Raw genomic sequence first — 21,079 nt, 5'->3', positions numbered from 1 at the left:
GAGCTGCGCGAATTACCTGGTAGGACGTGAAATGGAAACCAAAGTGTTAAGCATCGATGTAAGTTAACGATAATACCTGTATTATTCTGCGATAACGTAATGCAAAACTGCCTCAAATCTTCTCCGACTAATTGTACAACGTAGGATTAAATTAGCGCACAAGCGCACGGTCGACTTAAGTACTTAATTACCGCCGAGCGAGAATCTCTTTTGACACGCTCAATGGACTTAATCGTCCATTGCGATATGATAGACACGTTATAGGCTCGTTCGACGTTTACTACTACTGTTCACCATTATTGTAGAATGTATTACGAAGCAATAACTGCAGGACAATAAACGACAAGTGCTCGAAAGTTTCTTTGTATTATTTTTTTAAATTAAATTTATTACAAATTTTAGAACGTTGCAGGGTGCTTATGAATTACTGAGAAAGAGGTTGTCAAGGTAAGATAGTAAAGTATTAGATACTAATATGTTGAGTGGTGTTTTAATACAGACCTGGGAGTTTAAGATAATTTTGAAGATAATTATGGAGATAATTGATCCTGACATTTTATTTGAGTTAAATAAATGAAGTAACAAGCTGTAAGATGAGGCTATATTTTTTAAAGCTACTTTTGAAATAAAGATTATCGAGATAATGTACTCCAAAATTATCTACATCACCTCAAATATTATCTCTTGATTTCAAGGATTAAAAAAATTGAAAAATCGGCAATTTTAAGTCAGTTTGGTTAAAGAAGTAGTACTGGGCTCTCCCAGTGACCCCACCAGAAGATGTCAAGGATTAACACACAGACACGGCACTCAAAGGGTTAAACGACACCCTTCGATCAGGTAGCACCACTCCATTCCCAAGCCAACCCTCAACTGTCACGCCTGGCTACCCAAGGAAAGGGCTCTCCTGCGCCCTAGCACATGCCCCACATCCTACCCACCGTTAGTTCTCCATCGATCGAACGTAGGAACGTTCCTCCTAACCAGAACGAGTCCCCTGCCCCATTCATCCGCGACGAGTCGCGGTGGTTCAGTTGCAAATCGTCCCAACAGCGCGGCGGAATCGCGCGCGCATGTGCCCTACCGTCTGGTTTCCCTGCTGGCAGACGTTCCCGCGACCCTTACAACGAGAGCAGTACCTCCTGGTTGTCGGGACGTCGAGGGTCGCGCTCTCGCGTCACCGTCTCTCGCAGTACGCGTGTTCAGAAGGGAATCGAGAGTGTCCAAGTCCCTGTGACATCCCTGCGCTCTCCACGGGAGCCAATCGCCCTCCTCGCAGCTGGCTGACGTACGCATGAACCCAGGAGCCATCGTCAGGGGTGTGAGGATGCTGAAGATCGTGAAAGCCGGGGCGCAGGGGCTCAGACGTCTCCACACGAGCAACAAGGTGCGAAGAGACCGCGTTGGGACTATTGATCCGTGGAATTCGCGCGAAATTTTCCTTGCGAGTATCGATTCGAGGAGAGGGACTCAGAAGACAAGGCTCGGGAGCTGTTTTTGGGGTGGAATGGATTGATCTGCTGGAGGCGGTGAGGGGTTAGGTTTCGAGGGATGGTGAAACGAGGACTCTATGTGGTGGCTAGGCTTATGTGCAAATAGAGCTGCAGTGAAGAAGTAGAGCTTGAGAGGATTGGGGTCTCTGGGAGGACTCTTAGGAAGTGTCCTAAGAGTGGGATTTTAAAGCTCCTCTCTCCTGCTCCTCTCTGTGTATTCTACCAATTAGAAATCGATTGAAGAAGTTAGGTACAGTTGGGGGTAAATGAAGTTTGACCTAATTTCGAGTTCAGTTGTCCTGCCTATCAATCCCATAGCAAAATTGTCAAGCGTCTTCTACATCTGGTGCTACTTTCACCTACTTTACACTTCACCACCCTTTTATTTTCATGGTCTTTACGCTGACAAGTGTCCTATAGACCCAGAATAGTCTACAATCAGCTGCCACAAGACGGTCAAGGCTTTTCCCTATTTCTCCATACCCCCTATTGAAACCTCATCATGCATTTAAATCTTGATTAGTCTGGAATCGACAGTGACACGTCGTGTGAGTAATGGTCGCGTGCACTTGATATTGGCAGACGAAAAAGGGTATCGATTATAGACACAAAGACGCTAATCGTATTCACCGTGAGCCTGACCACGTGGGCGGCGGCAGTGGCCTATTTCAGCGACAGAAATACTCTGCGGCTCGAGCGACCCGCTCAGACGTGGACGCGAGCAATGTGCTGTGATTAGACTGTCGGGTGTGGATTCGCATGATAAGCTGCTGTTGGCGATCGATAGCACTTTTTCAGGCACCTGATACTGAAAAACGTATTGTTAGGGGATAGGGAACGCTGGGTCTAATTTAACTCTGACACCTGGTGCAGAGCTCCCTCAAAGGCAATCACATTTGCAGCTCGCTTTAGACTGTTACATCGATAAACGGAAGTGGCAAGGGCGCCAGAGTCCAAGTCTCTGCTGAACACAATGAGTCACTTTACGTCTTGTGACAACTGCTTCCAGGCATGACAATTGCTCCCACAATTGCACTCGCGCCCAGTCGAGAAGCACTCGTGTCAATTACCCTCGGGGTTTCTATCTAATTTCATTTTCCAACTGGCGCTTTCTCGAGCAGTTTACCATTCGACTGCTAAAATTTTCCTCGTTAAGTGTCTTCAACCCTCATGGCTTAGCTATCAGCAAAGAGGACTCTGTGTTTGATGGACCCCCTGGAAAGTGGGTCAACATAGTTCGTCGAGTTTTTGTTTGCGTACGCACACCCCTTCTGATCCGAATTAGGGGTGCACGTGCAGGTTTCGGCTCAGGGCTGTAGGGGTTGATTCATCGAAGGATCAATACAGAACTGCCTGGCAACTGCTCGCCGCCCTTTGTGGGACGTGTCTGTCCGAATTTCTCATTCATTGAGAGCAAGGAGACCGGTTTTACAAAGACGAAACCATGCTGTTCCTTTTCTTCTTTATCTTACTCTGCGTTCTTTGTAGTAAACCCTTCCAATGCAAGATCAAATTTTATTTTTTGGAGCGTAGGTATCCCTTTAGCCTTTGTGGGAAAAGTCGTGCTTCAGTAAAGCTTATTTATCGGAAGCTGACTGTTTTCCCGCGTTTTTCAGGTGGAGGGTCATGGATTTTAAAATGGAGATGGAAATATTTTACTGTTCTTCTATTCAAGCTCGAATATTCAACTATCGAAGCTACAAATTTTTAATTTTTTTTTTAAGTTTCATGGTCTACTTCTTTAAAATAAACGAATAACGTGTAAAGGTTAATGGAGTCTCCCAGACTGGAGCATCCCCTATACTTCCAACAGAGAAGTGGCCTGATTACGATGTTAGAACTGATTGATTACAGAGACGAGCTGCTGTACCAGCGTCGAAGAAGCTCGGAACAGTGAAATACTTGGACGCTGCTTTTGGAAGTGCCTTAGAATTAGAACGAGCGCAGACACGGTAATCAATACCTTCACTTCGTTCACTGTTTACAATTTACCATCTCTACTTACCAATTTCGCGAACTTGCTTTATAATCTCGTTATAAGCTCGACACTACTCCTTTCACTTCAATGAAAAACAAGATTAAATTACCAACAACTGAACTGTACCTAATGATTTCAAAAAGTGAGCTTGCAGGTTCTACCAAGCTGTGAGCGTATAGCGAGTAATTGTTACATGCAATATTCTCCTGATATAATAATCCATTTTTTCTCATAAAAAATATCAGTGACAGTCCATGCAAGCGAGTCTCATTTGTTGCAAATAATAGTGAAATTACATATCGACGAGCCTATAACGAGAGAACAGATTCGAACTACGTGTTTTAATCGCGGCTCGTTGACAAACCTTATCGTGAGCCTTCATAATTAACGCGTCCATATAATTAGCAAGCAAATAGGTCCCCATGGACAAGGTACCCTCATTGTCCCCCCAAGCGCGTAGCAATTAAGCGATACGAAATCAGCGTTCCATTCTATCGCGCAAAGCGATAGCCAATTACGTGCTCTCGAATCTCGTGTACCTTACACTGTGAGAAGAAACCTGTAACTCGGTGCTGCGTCCCACTCTAGCTCAAGATCGCGTGAGGCATAACGATCGTGGCACGCGAAGACACGAAGACTGATAGTGGTCTCCTTAATTTTCCCTCTGCTGTCGTCGGCCGAAGATTGATAAGTGGAACGCAAATAGTAGCCAGAGACTGCTTCGCAGCTGGAAAGCGTAATAACCATAAACTGGCAATAGGTTTCGCGCTCGATTGTGTAACGTAGACCGAAGTTGCGGAGGGAGCGAAACAGTTGAACTTCAGCAATGGGTACAATAGTCCAATTGTTCCTCGATAGGCCGCGTTCGAACAGAGAAAAAAAGGCTAATCGTTTGTCGTGGTCTCTTTAGCCGAGAAATATCGTAACAATGGAGAAATAGATCCGCGCATTAGACGAAACACAATAGAGGATCAATAAGTCCGAAGTAATCGATGATCATGGTTCTCAATCCCTGGTTCCATGGCTTGTGGAACCTCTGATCAGATTGGCCATTTTTTGGGACCTCCATTTTGGGAGTCTCAAGGATTCTTGCCTAATAGAAGAACCGACAGGGCTAAAATGATCAATGCTGGTGATTTTTAATCCTCTCCTAGGATCCTGGACCATGGATGCCATTGTTTTTGGAGATCTCGATGTTGGAAACTTGAGAAATTCTTGCTTCCAAGTAATAATAAAATGTATTCACTTAGAAAATATTTTCTCATTTTATACTCGTTCAAGAGCTAATTACTCTCCTGCCTCAATTATTGCGCGAGTCCTGAGTCCTTAGGGTTGGTCGTTTGCCAGCGCAGAGGACCAATCACGCGACTGATTATTGAGAACCACTGGCGTTCATAGATCCGACCCCATGCATTGCAATTTATTGTCTTAACGATGCTGCTCTGCTTTTAAATACGTTCCAAAGAGGATAGTCTTTTGTTCTCCGTGGCTCTTCTCGATAAGTTGATCTCGTGAATCTTTTGGCTGAGTTTAGAAAGAGAGGTTAGGAACGCAAGTGGAGACTCCAAGATTTTATAAAGGGATGCAGAGTTAAAGTTACATCGTGTGGAGAAAGGATGCTGGACGATTTCCATTTTAGTGTTCACTACATGGAGGACATGGACCATTTTTACAAATTGTCGCCTCGGTAAGTGTCCACAGTCTCTGAGTTCGAAATATTTCGAAAGACCACGATCTACAGCTGAAACTACCTTTAATTTGTTCTCTTTTTTAATATTCGTCTTCCATTACTTTAAAAAAGTCTAGTAATAGAAAAATACAATATTTAGATAAATGACCAATGAATTTTCTCAAAACGCGTGATACCTCTCTTTGACGTAAATTCAAGTTTATATAGGAGATAATGATCCTCTTGACATTGGTTATTCCACCTTCGCAGATTTCCACGACTCTAATTGAAACTAATCGACTGTTTGTCATAGACAGCATTTGTCACTCGGCGCGATCGGTGTTTGTGTCGTAAATCGCGCCACAAGTTTATTTCACGCGCAGTAATCAGTTAATTACACTTTCCACACGCTGTACTCAAATTAAGAAAATACAAGTATTTATTAAAATCGAGTCAGCCACTCCTGGAGTCTTAGCTGTAAAGCTGTCGTCTTCGAACTGAAGGTATTCAAAGGAGCATTCAAAGGTAGCCGCGGGAGCCATATTCCCTCGTTATTAGCACGTTTAATTCGTCACTGTCGTTCCTCGAAATTTACGGAAGCCGTGTTTGCCTCCGAAAATAGGCATACCGGACATCCCACGCGAAGCACGCTGTCGTCTCAACCTGTTAGCGTGCTCGTTATTTCTGAATCGTGTTTTCATCTCCGAGTGGGGTCCCAGCTAATTTTTTGCCCCGATATAAGGTCGTATCTCGCGGTGCATTTTCCCACATCGAGCGCGAGCCGCGTGGATCTCCAGAGGATCTTGAAAGTCATCCAACAAGCGCCATCAGCGTTGCTTCCAAGTCAATTCTTTTAATCGCTAAGATGAAGGACACAGGTCACAGTATCGTTATGCCTTACGTGGAGATAAAAGAGAAGTGTCCAAAGGACAACTTGGCGATAGCTCGAGTAACCGAGGATTACTCGATCAAGTCGAAAATCGCGTGCTCCATCTGGCTAGAGAAAAAGGGTTACCAGTCTAAGCGGATGCTGGCGCGATTTCTTAGGTATATAATCGTTGTTGCTCACAGAACAATGACCTGTCTTTTCGTTGTGTTTTTTCCAGCGAGTACAGCTTCATTCATGACAGCCATTACATGTAGTGAGTACTGTGTGACGACCTCGATTACTGCATGGTGCCACTGGGTTGTTGATTTAAATCTTGAGAGATTGGTCTTTGCCTGTCAATCGTACAATTTTTTCGTAGTAGCTTGAAGGTTCTTTTTGTATCTGCGATTTTGTTGTTGATAAATTTCGGTGCAATATTTTATTTTGTACATAGTTACTGTTGCTTAATATAGGTCAGTTGCATGGTAGTGAGAATTTTAAATCCTTATTTCACAAGGCTGGGACTATATTTTCTATGTTTCTTTACTTAGAAGGTAGCTAAAACTTAGGCTTTGTCCTAGTTCCAAAAAAAAATCCCTAGTTAAGAATCCAATTTGCTTTTCCAGCACCAGAGACCAGGACCAAGCGACGAATGCCGAAGATGTGCTGTTCGACATGTTCAAAAACGAGGACACTGGTCTCCTAGCAGTGGGAAAATTCTTAGCTGTAAGTGCCTTTCCCTTTCTCCCCTGTCGAATCCAATTTGCAGTGGCAGCGTGGTCAAGGTTAGGCCCTCATTACGCTCGAACTTCTACGTTATCTTGTTTTCGCGTGATTCAAGGCTTTGAGGACGACTGGTTTACGAAACGACGACCCCAGGCTTCAAGAGTTCTCAGACAATTTGCGAAAGGAGCACTTGAAGTCGGGAGGGCATGAGGGGGTCTCCCACGAGACGCAGAAGCTCAACCGAGAACAGTTTAAAAGGTGAGATTCATGACTTCATTAATGAAAATTTCGGAGCCACTGATTTCCTCGTTTTCCCATCAGAATCATAGCCCCCAACATCGTGTTGATCTCGAGAGCCTTCAGGCACCAGTTCATTATCCCTGACTGGTCGGGTTTCACGAAGCACATAGAGGACTTCTACTGGAAATGCAAGTCGAACTCAGAGGGCAAGGTTGCTTCCTATATACCTCAGCTAGCTAGAATGAATCCGGATTACTGGGGTGTCTCCGTGTGCACGATAGATGGACAGAGGTTCAGCATCGGTGACACTTCCATACCCTTCACCCTGCAAAGCTGCAGCAAGCCCTTGACCTATGCAATAGCTCTAGACAGGCTGGGCCAGGAGGTTGTGCATCAGTACGTGGGCCAGGAGCCTTCTGGCAGGAACTTCAATGAACTAGTGCTGGACTACAACAGTGAGTCCATGTTCTAGACCCTTTGAAAAGGATCCTTAGTTTACAGGAGAAACGATAATTGGATGCTTGTTGCAGAGAAACCCCATAACCCCATGATCAACGCAGGAGCCATACTTGTCTGCTCCCTGCTGAAGTCGCTGATCAAGCCTGAGATGACTCTGGCGGAGAAGTTCGACTTCACGATGAATTACTTTAAGAGGCTAGCTGGCGAGGAGAACCTTGGCTTCAACAATGCCGTGTTTTTATCTGAGCGGGAAGCCGCTGACAGGAACTACGCGCTTGGTTTCTACATGAGGGAGCATAATTGCTACCCTGACAAGTCCAATCTGCGAGAGATCATGGACTTCTACTTCCAAGTAAGTTCGCTTTTAGTTTCTGTAGGTCTTTGATCCCACGAAGTTAACGATGTTCCTTTGGTGTTAGTGTTGTTCCATGGAAGCCAACTGCGACACTATGGCGGTGATGGCTGCCACCTTGGCTAATGGTGGCATATGTCCCATCACTGAGGAGAAGGTTTTGAAGCCTGACAGCGTTAGGGATGTGCTCAGCTTGATGCACAGCTGCGGCATGTATGACTACAGTGGACAGTTCGCCTTCAAGGTAGGCTTCTAGACTGGGTTACAAGGTTTGGATTGTTAAGTGGGGTCCATTTTTTGTTATACCAGCTAAATGTCCTCAACTTTGGATGGAGCTCAGTAGATTATATTTAATCTGTGATGCTGCGTGGTTTTAGGTTGGTATTCCAGCGAAATCTGGGGTGTCCGGGAGCCTCTTAGTGGTGATCCCTAACGTGATGGGAATTTGCACGTGGTCGCCACCTTTGGATCCTCTTGGCAACTCTTGTAGGGGTGTACAGTTCTGCGAGGAGCTCGTCTCAGAGTTCAACTTCCACAGGTACTATATTGCTCATTAGCTTTTTTAGAGTGCTTGCATAAATACACTATACATATTTATTTCTAACACTTGCACTCTATCAGTGTTTTAACAATGTCAAGTGTAATTCGATATCAGCATGCTCCGAGGTCCATGACACCTAAACCTTTTCTGTCATAGACACTATCTTGAGACGTAGTTATCACAATTTGCGCTTGATAAGCTAACCAAGACGACACAGTGAAACAACACATTAATGAAACGTTTGTTTCCTTTCCTTTGCTTTTCTCACAATCCACCACACACTAATCCGCACGAACACACCCGCCCGCAAAATGCCTGTCTATGTCTATTAATCTCTCGGCAATTATCATTGTCTCCCGTCGTTTTCCATCCCCGTCCCGATTAGTGTAGCACCTACTATGACCACAGGTACGACAACCTAAAGCACGCAACCAATAAGAAGGACCCCAGGAGGCACAAGTACGAGACCAAAGGATTGTCCATCGTGAATCTCCTGTTCAGTGCTGCCAGTGGTGATGTCACCGCCATGAGAAGGTGAGTTGTCATCATTTATAAGATATGTTTGGTCAATGTGGCAATTAGGGTTCCTGAGGTCTGAACACATAGGAAGATTGGCAAACCTCTATACTATGACTCTGATTCTAGGCATCGATTAAGTGGCATGGACATGACACTTTCGGATTACGACGGCAGGACAGCTCTACATTTGGCTGCCAGCGAAGGGCACCTGGACTGTGTCGAGTTTCTGATCGAGCAATGCGCAGTTCCTCACGACCCCAAGGACAGGTAAGCCTCGTCATCGTTTCGAGAGTGTTTGTCCAATAATTTGGCCGACATGGTTCCTGGGAAGACTTTCTCTCGTCTGCCCCATTACGTCACGCGAAATTTGTGTTCCCTATAGAATCATATTTCGTGAGAACTATGGTCTTAGCCAGACTTGTCGAGGGTCAAAGCTCTGAGCTAGGCCTGAACTAGATTTGAATTCGGTTTAAATCAGATTTGAACCAGATTTGGGCTAGGTCTGAGTTAGACCAATTTTTGTGATTTTTCTGCTACTGTTAAAAATCTGAAATTTGGAAATTAAAAAATGTGTATTCCTTCCCTCACAGGTGGGGCAAGCGACCTATAGATGAGGCAGAAACCTTTGGTCACATGCAGGTGGTAGAGTATTTAAGTAACTACGCGATAGCCCGGAAAACGGAATTAGAGAATGCGGAGAAGAACGAGAAAAATGAGGAGACTCCTGATACGCGAAAAGTGGTTGAGTCTGCGGGTCAACCGCCACTACCTTGAGCTAGCTAGGTTATTTTTCATGAAAAAATGGATGCGTGCGTGAGATTCCAGGGGAAGAATGATCTCTAGCATTATATCAGTGCGATAAGAGGAAGTCGAGGTCGCAGCGAATCATTTTCTTACGATACGTTCGTTTTTACATTTAAGGTTAAGTAATTACCTCATACTTGACTCTCCGTAGCTCATCTTCAGTTATTAGACACTATTACGGGTATTTATATTTTTTTACACCTTAGTTCCTTGATTCTTGCGTCAGATAGGAAGCTCAGGGGAAGAAGCGATAGAGTTTCTCCCCTCTGCTTTTTCTTTACCTTCTCGTGGCATTTTCTAGGGTTAGAAAGAAGGTTAGGTTACAGAGGGTCATCAGATAAGTTTACACGTATGTACTTAGAACTGTACTTATTGTTTACAGTATTATCGGCCTATCTCTGCTAAGTCTCGCGTCAGTATGCATACTCTCATTGCTTGAAGGATACTTCAAACTTTGAACTTGTGGTTCTGAAAAAATAATAATTCAAATTCGCCGCGCTTTTAGGATGCTAAAGATATTTATCTCAACAAACATGGGAAGTACACACTGATAGCGTTTCACCCACTCATGTGATACTCGTTCCTATTTACCAGTTAGTCGAGGGTATATTTTCAGTCATTATATTGCAAACAAAGTTTGCTACCGAGCCAATAGGTTGCCTCCTCCAGAGTAGGATAACTTCTCTAAATCAGCAGTAAATTATCCTACTCTCAGATCAACGATCAATTGCTAAACAGAGCTAGCAATCGATCCAGACAACCGAATTATCGAAGTCCATTGTCTCGAAGGGAGGTTATGTAATATCGTGTCCGACTCGGTTGCAGACGCCATATTGGTGACTCGTACATTTGCGACCTCGTTCCATTTTAAACGCGATCTCGTCTGAAAGTGAAGCGACGTATTCAGGCTAACAGGAACTGTGATTCTCCGTGTCCTATACGTGGAACATTAGTCAGAATTGTACAATTACGAAAATCATCTGAAAGGGCTACTGCGTTCTGGGCAGCGGAGCTATGCGTTTTCTGTTTCCTCTGCGAGCAATATTTTTCCACTGTCCATTTGTTCAGTAGAGTAACCCTCTATTCGACTCTGTCTCTGCAGCAAGTACCTACCTAAAATTGATTTTCTCTGGATTTTACCAAGTTGTCGAATGGAGGGTTAATGTCATCTTCCGTCAATTACTTCGAAGTCTGCCTTAAAATCGATGATAGGAAAGGTGACTTATAGATTCGTTCACAGGTATGCAGATAATTAATATTGAAAAATGCTGCATTGTGTTCTTTCTTTCTGTTTTTAAAATTGTATAATCTTTCGTGAACGAATCATGAGTCACCATATATTGGAGAACGCAGACGAATCTCCCTCCTCCAATATGATACAGTATTGTCTCGATATAAGCTCGCGATTTGGAACTAGTCAGAAGCTTAGAGAGTGTATATTAAAAAAATTTGCTTCTGGGACAAGAATTGATATTCTTAAAGAGGAGATTCAGGCGAAGCAAAGGAACAGTTACAAGAACGCGTCGAGTTTATGTCGAAACGATATTGTAATTTGATCAAGGAAGTTTTCCCGAGGGTGTGTCAACATATCGTTCCAAGTGTATTTTCCGACCACGTTGCGCAACTTCTGCCAAATGTAGTCGAAGAGCCGGTTGGTGTAGCAGAATATTTCCCAAACGACAAAGGACAATAATATATTTATTGCGCAGGCGAGTGATTCCCTTGCCTCCGCTCTGAACCTCTGCGTCTGGTTTTAAGTTCAGATATGAAGGGACAATAACTTTCACCGTTCTCATCTTAGGGCTAACTATTTTGCATCGACAGATAGAGCAGTTTTAGGAGTAGATAGTAAGTTAATGAACGGGTCAAGCAGACGTACCAGTTTCCAGGTCATCGTCTCCAGTCAAGGAAATCAACTCGTCAGAAATAACTTGTACCTCCGTTCTTGTATTTAAGTTGCTTGAATGAAATAAATATTTAAAATAAACCGTTGTTCTTATTAGATTCGATATTAGACTCGAGCTGCAAAGAGGTCTTCTCGAGTAGAACGATCCCAAACACAAGTGGAGTTCCATTCCAACTCCACTCGCGGAGTTTCATTTCCTTTGCCAACATAATAACACACAGAAAATATAATTCTCCCAGTTTGCATTCGTCACGCTGGTCACGCGACAGGAATCACGGAGCGTCTCTCGAAAACGTGCTCAAATTCACGAAGGCGTCCGCCCCCGCGTGACTATCACGTAATCCTGGCATTGGGTTTTCCTCGCCGACGAATCTAGACGTGAGTCCACGCAGTGAGTCAGCGAAGGAGAATCGTGTCAATGAAAGGTTCCCGCGATTTTGTTTCATAATAACCTGTGACGTTCTATCGAGGCGCTTGACCTATGCAACTCGTAAACTATCGCGCAAAATATCGATTCACATCTCGAACGATGGAATCACACTTTGCGTCTCATAGAGCTGTATTTTTTCTAATGCATGAGCTAATCAGTGACCTATGAAACACTAGCAACTCGCTTGGAATTTATCGGAATAAATATGAAGGGATGCCTGCTGACGTCACTGTGTCTTCGGGACCTCCGTGGCCTGATATCGAGGGAACACCTTCAGAGAAGTTTAAAGGTCACGCATGAAGAGTGCTGCATTTACTCGATGTGAACTTGTAACTTGGTGGAAGCAATTAATTTACAGAAAATGAGAGACTCTTTTCAGAGGCGTTTTCTGATTTAGTGATTTTTTTTATTTTGTTGGGAGTATTTCAAGATTCTAGGGAATTAATGACAAGCATGTAACTAGAAAATCCTGTTGTTCTGATTACGAGTTCTATATCTAACGAGATATAATACAGATCTTGCTCTTCATAAATGGTTGATCATGTTTATCACAGGAAGTATTTAAGAGATAATATTCATCGACGAATTACGTGAATTCAAGGTTGCATTTGTGCATCGAATAGCCGATTGCAAATATCAACAAAATTAAAAAATGTTTATTAGTACTGTAAATACTTCTGTGCGTGAAAATTTGAAATCACATTTGGAAATATTTAAAAATCACATCGTTACATTTGTCCACTCTGACTCAGGCTGGTATTTCCAGTACTATTCGGGAGTTCCCTCGCTAGATTCTGGAATTTTAACTACTAGCCCATCACTGGACAATTGTCGAATATAATCACCTATTACTGTCATTATGGTGACATGAATGGAACTCCATGAAAATCGATGGGTAAATAAGTTGAAACAACGACCACTCATTTTTCTCATTTCGATTTAAACATTTACTATCGATTCTAGGAATAATAGAAAACTGGGATTTTCGGGAAGATTCTCTAAAGACTTGTAATTTCCACGATCGACAATAAATTATCTCATAAAATTCTTTGCCCCGATCTCCATGGAAGTGCGTAACTAAATGGCAAGGTTACCCGACTTATCTCTCCATCCAACTTTTTTTTCTTCAACGTGGATTCCAAACAACACTATCAATCCCCGCTAACGTAAGTGCATTTTACTTACTGGAATTAATAGTAGATAATTACCAGGAATCGCTACCATTTAAATTCTGCAGCTCGTCTGAAGATGGTCTCTGGTTTTAATTTTCTCCATCACCATGATTGCTTCATTAGCTGCTAGTTACACAGTGTGGATGATTAACTGCACGATTCATTAGCAGGTTGAGAGACTGACGAGCCGATCGTTAGTGTAATGTTCGCGGAGGTATTATAATGAGACTGATTTGCACGCCTCATTTTTATTCTGTTCACCTGGGAAGCTCGATTACAACTAACTCATAGCACCAGCGAGTCACCCCTAAGGACTCTATCGCTAGGGATTTATTGCCCTGCCATAAGTGATCCTATGGTCGTGTACAATAGCTACGTTCAAGACAGATTCGCGGAAAAGAATCATAAAATTTTACGCCGAAGACTCTCGCTGTAAGCGAGTCATCCGTGAGATTTATTTTCTGCCTCCCTATTTAAAAATATCAACCGGTTCCTGCTCCTGATTTGCATAATCGTGAATGCAAGTTTACCTAACTGAAAAAAGTCCACGTGCGGTGTTTTTTTTTTTTAAGACTGCCAATTTTATGAGACGAGATGACACTACAAAAAAAGATGGAAAATTTGCCGAATTTTGGGCAGCAACGAGTTGCAGGCTGACGCAGGGTTGCTCCTTCTCAGTGGGAATTGAATAAAAGAGAAATTGCATATATTTGTTTCCTAAAAGGTAGGCGAATCGCCTCTATTTTTAAATGGACCATAACGGTAACTCATGTTTTCCCTTCCCCATGAATATTCCTACTACATTCTCGAGAGGTTGGCAGTCGTTGAACCTGACCTTGGGGGATACTGGTTTTTGAGTTGGATGGGAGCAGATCCTCGTGCAAAAGTTACATGAGAGGAGGCGCATGGAAAGGTGTGACACTGACGACAAGGCGATCGAGGTTATTGCAGCTTTCCCAAGGCTTCCAATTTCGAAGCACAGTCATCGAATTCTTAAGAAAGTAAAATATCAAAATTCAATGGTCAGAGACTATGCTGTCATTGGTTCCATTTTCATACATTCAGACATGAAAATTGAATTTGTCAATAGCAATCTTACTCGTCATCCGCCCGAGAAAGGATTTCGATGTGTCTCTGTGCTTACGTCAATTGATGTCCTAGGCTTCTAGCAAAATTAGGAAATAATTACCCAAACAGTTGTAACTTAAATCCCGAAAACAAGATTTTCTGAGAACTTCTTTCAGAAGCAATTCAATATTTCTACCGAGTCTCTAAGAACAGGTTCTCTTTGATTCATCGCATCTTAATGGTGGTCCCTTGACCATCCATGAGCCACTGGAATAACGTAACCTAATCTATAAGAAAGGAGCGATCCTCTCGAGGTCTCTCCAGTGCCATGGTTTTTAATATTAATCAGCCTTTGGGTTTTCCCGAGATACTTCTATCCGTGTGATTTTATTTCAAAGCAAATATCTCGCATTATTAATAGAGAACTTAATTACGCGTGTATTCTTTCATTCTGATTCACGCAGGTTGAGATCTGCGCCGCGATCTCCCAGCTTTGGTTTTTACCCGTTATGATTATTAATAACTCGCGGGAGACAATTGTTTATCATGGTTACATTAGACGTGCTCCTACGCACCTGTTGCTCACCGATATTAAAAGTTACAGAAATTACAAGTTGTTCGAAGATAGTTCGAATGAAACACTTTGGCGCCAAATTAATTTGCAGGTTATGCAACAGACGATCAGGTCTTCGTTTTCGTCTGCGGTTTGGCTAAGTGATTTGTAGGATGAGTAGATTGCGGATGCTTATGCAAATTCAGTTTTTTCTGGACACGATTATAAAAATGGCACCTAAATGGAGATTTGCCTAGTTATTTAAATGTTATATCATACAACAGCAAAAGTAATAATAATAATAATGACAACGATCACAAATTTGAATAAGTTTCTCTGAAATATTTCTATTTGTTCCTGAAGATTTTCCTTACATGTAAAATGCAACAGCAGTATCAAACAATAGAAAAGGTAACAACGAGCTCATAGCAAAATCGATGCAGTATTAAAAAAATGGAAATGATTCTAACAATAATTACACTGCAACGAGCTAACATCACTACATTCAATTGTCTGTCACGCCAATTTCAGGAAAGATTAGCTAATTTTCCAAATGCATATCTAACCTTGATTAATGATCCAGAGATGACCGCCTAGGGACACCCCAGGATGGAAAAGTGCGAAGCGTTTCGTCGAAGCGATAAGACCTTGACAATGTCGGTTCGATCACAGCCAGGGAAAGTTTTGTCAGCTCGCTGCGAAATTAGCTTGGATCCGTGTTCGATTCCCGACGATTCACAAATGAATTGTCTGGTTTTCACACGACCAGTTGGTCCTGTCGAAGACGACTTCATAGAAAATGACGTTTAGATTCCAGCGAATGACTATCGAAACGTGGAATCAGCACCCAACGTCGAGCGACGAGCAATTATTGACGACGTAAAATCCGCCGGAGTGTCGTATATAAGTTGTTGTCTCGTTCAAGAGCTTCAGTCGTTCTTGACTCTTCGACCACGGAGATTATCGACTTGCGTCAGTGATCGAGAAGTTAGTGCGTGTTCTCTACTGAGTGGACTACAAAGTGCTAGGAAACATGAGGTTGTTGAAGTGTCTCGTGCCGGCAGTGGTAGTCCTACTAGCTGTTGGGGACTCTTTCGCGAAACCTGGTGAGTTTCCGGTTCCCTTTCGAGGACTCTTCCGTTTCAAAGGTGGATGCAAGAGAATTAAACTTAAATGAAGTCCAGATTTCGTTTGAAAAACAAGCTTTTGATTCGTGGATAAGATCCTTGAGATCTTGGATACATTTAATCTTGATAGACCTAATCGAAACCTAACTTGAAGTTAAGCTAAGCTTAGCCCTAACCTAACCCCTCATAAATCTAACTCGTCGAGACCCTAATTCAAGCTTGACTGAAATATAGACATAACTCAGGCCTAACTTAGCTTAGCACAGAAAGAATAAAGATTCAACTTAGCTTAAAAAATTAAAACTAAAAAGATATAGTAAGTTTCTAAGAAGCCAAGATCAGAAGGACATTTCAAGAAAAGCTTTCTAACACTTTGCACTTATCGATCCATCGAGACTCATATGTACCCGAGTCACGTTCCATTCAGCTAAGAAGTATCTGATCTCGCACGTAGGTTTGCTCAGCGATCTAGCAGCCCAGCGCGGAGTCAGCTTGTTGGATCCTTTGGGTCTGTTCCATAAGGATAAGGATACTCGCGCCTCAAGCAAATCGCAATCCTTGGGAACCAACTTCAGTCTGGGGCCACTTTCCTTTTCGAGCAGCCTCGCCTCTTCCTCAGCAAGCGCAACTGCCAATGGCGGTGGTACAGCCTCGGCCAATGCCAAGGCTGCCTCCCAAGCTCTTGCTGGATCCAACGCGAATGCTGCAGCCACTGCTACGGCCAACGCTCAAGGTATTTCGATAGAGTATAATTAGTATTTTTTAGACCTGTTCTTCAGAGCAGGAGGTTTTTAAGTTTGTACTTGGCGAGGGTCCACTTGCGTGGAGTAACGAACCCCAAAGTGTAGGTCAGATTCTGGTCCCGTAACGAGCGATGAATTTTCTTTGAACGTAGGTTACAATGGTTCCCCTGGATTAAATTATAATCCTAATGTCGGTGGCATCTCCGGTGGCAATTATAATAATTACGCTCCGCAAGAAGGTCGAGGTGATGTTAATTATGGAGATTCTCAATCAAGTGGTGCCAACGCTGGCGCGTCTGCTGCCGCACAAGCTGCTGCAAACGCTGGCGCGATCGCTGGTGCACCTGCTGGAGCAACTGGCAATGCAAACGCAGGAGCAATTGCTGGAGCAAATGCTGGAGCAATTGCTGGGGCGAATGGGAACAGTGGTGCAAGCTCACCAAGCAGCTACTACCCCTCTGGAGGTGCAAATAGTGGAGCATTTGGTGGAGCAAATGCCGGAGCAACTGCTAACGCAAACGAGAATAGTGGTGCAGGTTCACCAAGCGGCTACTATCCCTCTGGGAACGCTCTAACAAATGGAGGTGCAAATAGTGGAGCAATTGCTGGAGCAAATGCGGGAGCAACTGCTGGAGCAAATGGGAATAGCGGTGCAAGCTCACCAAGCGGCTACTATCCCTCTGGAGGTGCAAATAGTGGAGCAATTGCTGGAGCAAATGCTGGAGCAACTGCTGGAGCAAATGGGAATAGCGGTGCAAGCTCACCAAGTGGCTACTATCCCTCTGGAAACAGCCCAACAAATGGAGGTGCAAATAGTGGAGCAATTGCTGGAGCAAACGCTGGAGCAACTGCTGGAGCAAATGGGAATAGCGGTGCAAGCTCACCAAGTGGCTACTATCCCTCTGGAAATGGTCCAATAAATGGGGGTGCAAATAGTGGAGCAATTGCTGGAGCAAATGCTGGAGCAACTGCTGGAGCAAATGGGAATAGCGGTGCAAGCTCACCAAGCGGCTACTATCCCTCTGGAGGTGCTGATAGGGGAGCAATTGCTGGAGCAAATGCTGGAGCAGCAGCTAACGCAAACAGCAATGGTGGTGCAAATTCACTGAAGAATTACTACCCCTCTGGAAATGCTCAAGTAAACAATGGCGCACAAATACCAGGTGGCTATTATCCCTCTGGAAATGCTCAAGCAAACGCAGGTGCAAATGCAGGTGCAAATGCAGGTGCGAACGCAATTGCCAACAATGCAGCAACCTACCCTGGAAGACGGCCAATCTATATGCCTTCACATAACAATGGAGCCAACCAACAGATACAAGTGATTCCTATCTTTGAGAAACCAGGAGGTTTCCCTGGGGCTCCTCATTCGCAGCCTGAAATAATTGTTCATCCGTATCCACCACCTCGACCAGTGCCCCAAGTCCCACCACCACAGCACCGACCAATTCCTCAAGTCCCGCCATCAATGCAATCTCCTCATAGTGGAGGTTCGGTGATACCAGTTGTGGTAGTAGATGGTCCTCCATTCGGTAGGCCCATGGGCAGACCAAGACCGTCTTATCGTCCAAAGCCGATGTACCAACCAGTGGAAATCATTGTGATTGAAGAGTCACCGCAAGGCCAAGGTGAGCTGCTTCAGTGATTATCGATCATGGGGATCGATGCACCTGGGTTGGATCGGATGCATGCAAACTAGGCGGAGAGGTCACGAGAAATCTTCCTCTCCCTGTTTGCACATTATTGCAGAAGACTGTGGCTGACGCTTGCACTGACATACTTATACGGTGTTCATGGAAGACTCTTTCTTCGTTCCTTTTAGGACATTAATTGTGTTTACACTAAAGAATGCTAATACTTCTAGATAATTGTAGACTGACATTCTGTTCACTTTCTTTTGGTGAATCATTGAGGAAACTCTTTGACACGGTGTTTGTTCCTAATTAACATTTAACATGATAGATTGGCTGTTTACTCCGTTTGTTGATTAAGAAGTTAATATTCTTTGGTGTGTACTTTTTCCTATGTAGATGTGACTAAGGTAAAAGCATTCTTCTAAACACTGATTCCATCTATTTGGTTGTACATATGCAATGTTAATGGTTGAGGATTATTTTTATGTTTTCTATATTTTCCCATTTAGTGATTAAAATCCTATGAATCCCGATCAATTGGTTCTTAATTATTTCAGCAGGTGGAAAAGGAGAATACTACGGTCCAACAGGCCAGCAACCAATCGGAGGTGGCAGTGCCTTCCTGCCAAGCAATGCAGGCGCCAATGCGAATGCCAATGCAATCGCCAATGCTAATGCCAATGCTATCGCCAGTGGCAATGGAAATGCATACCCTGGCACACCAAACTACGTCCAACAACCAGGACAATATCCTTCAAGCGCTCCATCGGGACCCATTGGCATAAACAATCCCTTCCTCACTGGATCCTCTCAAGCAAACGCTGCTGGATCTGCCCACGCTGGCGGAAGTGGCTATCCCGGCTCAACGGCTCCAGGACAGACTCCAGGATACTATCCTACTTCTCAGACAGGTCCTATTGGTGCCAACAATCCTTTCCTTCATGGAGGATCCCAAGGAAACGCTGGTGCAGCTGCCAATGCCAATGCTAATGCTGGTGCAATAGGTGGAGTCACAAGACCAATTGGATCACAAAATCCCTTCCTTAACGAAGGCTCTCAAATCCCTAGTCAAGGTCCCATTGGGCACGGTCCAATTGGTCAAGGAGCAACTAGACCTCCCGGTGGTCTTGGACATTATGTCACAGGAGGCAGTTCGTCCAACGCAAACGCTGGAGCGATTGCGGGAAGTCAAAGCAAAACGAGTGGCATACCAACAACATATCCAGGCCAAGGAAGTGGTTTGGGCCCAGTACAGGGAGGAATCTACGGCCCATCCTCCGGGGGAGCAAACTCAGGAGCTTTATCCAATGCTAATGCTGGAGCCAATGCTGGTGCTAATGCAGGAGCCAATGCTGGCGCTAATGCAGGAGCCAATGCAGGCGCTAATGCAGGAGCCAATGCTGCAGGCACAGGTGGCGGATATACCCAACCAATTAAGCAAAGTCCTGTGAGTGGTCCCTACGTTACTGGATCAAATGGATTGAGTAGCATTTTCGGCAACACTGGTTCTGGCACTTCGTTTGGCGGCTCGAATGGTGGCACTGGTGTGTACGTGCCAGTGAAAGGATCTCCATCTTACGGCAACGCAGGAAGCACTGGATTTGGAGGAAGCAATGCTGGCGCTGGAGGTATCTCTGGTGGTAGCATTCCTTCTGGATCAGGTTTAGGATATGGCCAAGGCGGAGCTTCATCCAACGCCAAGGCTGACGCCGCAGCCAATGCAGGAAGCAGCGGACTGACTGGTTTCGGAGGAAACTCTGGCGGTGTTCCAGGCTCCTACGGTGGCAGTGCTCCTTCTGGATCAGGAGCAGGATACGGTGGCCCGAGCGGAGGATTTTCTGGAGCAAATGCTAAAGCTGATGCCATAGCCAATGCAGGAAGCAGCGGATTGACTGGTTTTGGAGGAAACTCTGGCGGTGTTCCAGGCTCCTACGGTGGCAGTGCTCCTTCTGGATCAGGATTAGGCTACGGTGGCCCAAGCGGAGGGTCTTCTGGAGCTAGCGCAAAAGCTGACGCCGTAGCCAACGCAGGAAGCAGTGGACTGACTGGTTTCGGAGGAAACCCTAGTGCTGGAGGCTCTTTCGGTGGCCCTTCAGGATCAGGACTTGGAGGATATGGCTCGCTAGGTGGAGGTTCCTCCGCCAAGGCTGACGCCACGGCTATAGCAGGTACCAATTGCTATTAAATCTTTCTCGTTTGCTCAAGCCTACTCGCTCTATCCAAACCCTACTAACCACTACATCCCAGCGGAACCTTTACATTTCCCATACAGAGGCATTGGCTTCAACCATGATTATAACTAAATAATTGTTCTCCCTTTTTTAGGATCATCAGGTGGTCTATCCAACGCCATTTCCAAAGCCGACTCCATAGCTCAGGGAGGCTTGGCGAGCAGCTCCAGCAAATCCTCGGCTTTCGGTAGCGGAAGCGGAGCTGCAGCAAAGGCTGATGCGTCCAGCATTGCAACAGGCAACAAGAGCTCAGCTTCTGCTTCAGCCTCGGCCCATGCAAACACGAAGGACATGCTCATCTTCACGAAGTAGTTATCGAAACTATCCTCGATATCTTCAAACGATGCCATTTTACTCAGAATGTCTTAGATACTCCGACGCGACTCCCAGTAGATTGTAAGGTCTAAAAGCTGCCAGTGTTTAACTGCTTTGGACACGTCGATTAATGGCAACGATTAGCTCGTCGAGTGTCGAAGGAGCGCGAACGAAATTTATTGTAAAACCGTGAACATCGTCGACTGACATAATAGTTGAATACAATGGATTATTATTGCGGTTTTCACGGT

The 21,079-nt window shown here is 44.4% G+C and overlaps 1 protein-coding gene across 1 annotated transcript; it reads left to right on the top strand.

The window, feature by feature from the left end:
• The first annotated feature begins 1,156 nt into the window (after positions 1–1,156).
• Positions 1,157–20,834, top strand: Gls (glutaminase). The gene is made up of 57 exons (XM_076381794.1): positions 1,157–1,387; positions 3,348–3,445; positions 6,247–6,282; positions 6,635–6,734; positions 6,850–6,992; positions 7,056–7,429; positions 7,505–7,785; positions 7,853–8,029; positions 8,163–8,323; positions 8,735–8,860; positions 8,972–9,112; positions 9,436–9,614; positions 9,709–9,747; positions 9,801–9,998; positions 10,056–10,111; positions 10,155–10,202; positions 10,244–10,319; positions 10,388–10,492; positions 10,540–10,716; positions 10,752–10,838; positions 10,890–10,951; positions 10,996–11,081; positions 11,132–11,300; positions 11,359–11,399; positions 11,451–11,596; positions 11,653–11,742; positions 11,795–11,881; positions 11,932–12,045; positions 12,111–12,114; positions 12,162–12,274; positions 12,344–12,440; positions 12,540–12,575; positions 12,649–12,763; positions 12,799–12,847; positions 12,949–12,993; positions 13,075–13,236; positions 13,281–13,294; positions 13,356–13,371; positions 13,427–13,589; positions 13,702–13,820; positions 13,882–13,919; positions 14,030–14,311; positions 14,402–14,438; positions 14,520–14,659; positions 14,690–14,929; positions 14,985–15,034; positions 15,110–15,154; positions 15,222–15,333; positions 15,376–15,546; positions 15,589–15,884; positions 15,927–15,932; positions 16,140–16,150; positions 16,227–16,316; positions 16,360–16,638; positions 16,801–18,276; positions 18,840–20,450; positions 20,608–20,834. Exons 1-57 carry the CDS (start codon positions 1,295–1,297, stop codon positions 20,823–20,825), a joined length of 9,525 nt encoding a protein of 3,174 aa, XP_076237909.1. The 5' UTR covers positions 1,157–1,294; the 3' UTR covers positions 20,826–20,834.
• Positions 20,835–21,079: the final 245 nt, after the last annotated feature.

The sequence above is a fragment of the Calliopsis andreniformis genome, chromosome 7, assembly GCF_051401765.1.
Source record: "Calliopsis andreniformis isolate RMS-2024a chromosome 7, iyCalAndr_principal, whole genome shotgun sequence".
NCBI lineage: Eukaryota > Metazoa > Arthropoda > Insecta > Hymenoptera > Andrenidae > Calliopsis > Calliopsis andreniformis.
This window is presented reverse-complemented; position numbering and strand designations above follow the sequence as displayed.

Bases quoted from the DNA above. Each gene is read 5' to 3' on its own strand.
- Gls (XM_076381794.1), top strand. From the start codon at position 1,295: ATGAACCCAGGAGCCATCGTCAGGGGTGTGAGGATGCTGAAGATCGTG. The intron at 10,203-10,243 runs GCGTTTCACCCA...CCTATTTACCAG, and splicing joins ATGGGAAGTACACACTGATA to TTAGTCGAGGGTATATTTTC. The intron at 10,493-10,539 runs GTACATTTGCGA...CTCGTCTGAAAG, and splicing joins AGACGCCATATTGGTGACTC to TGAAGCGACGTATTCAGGCT.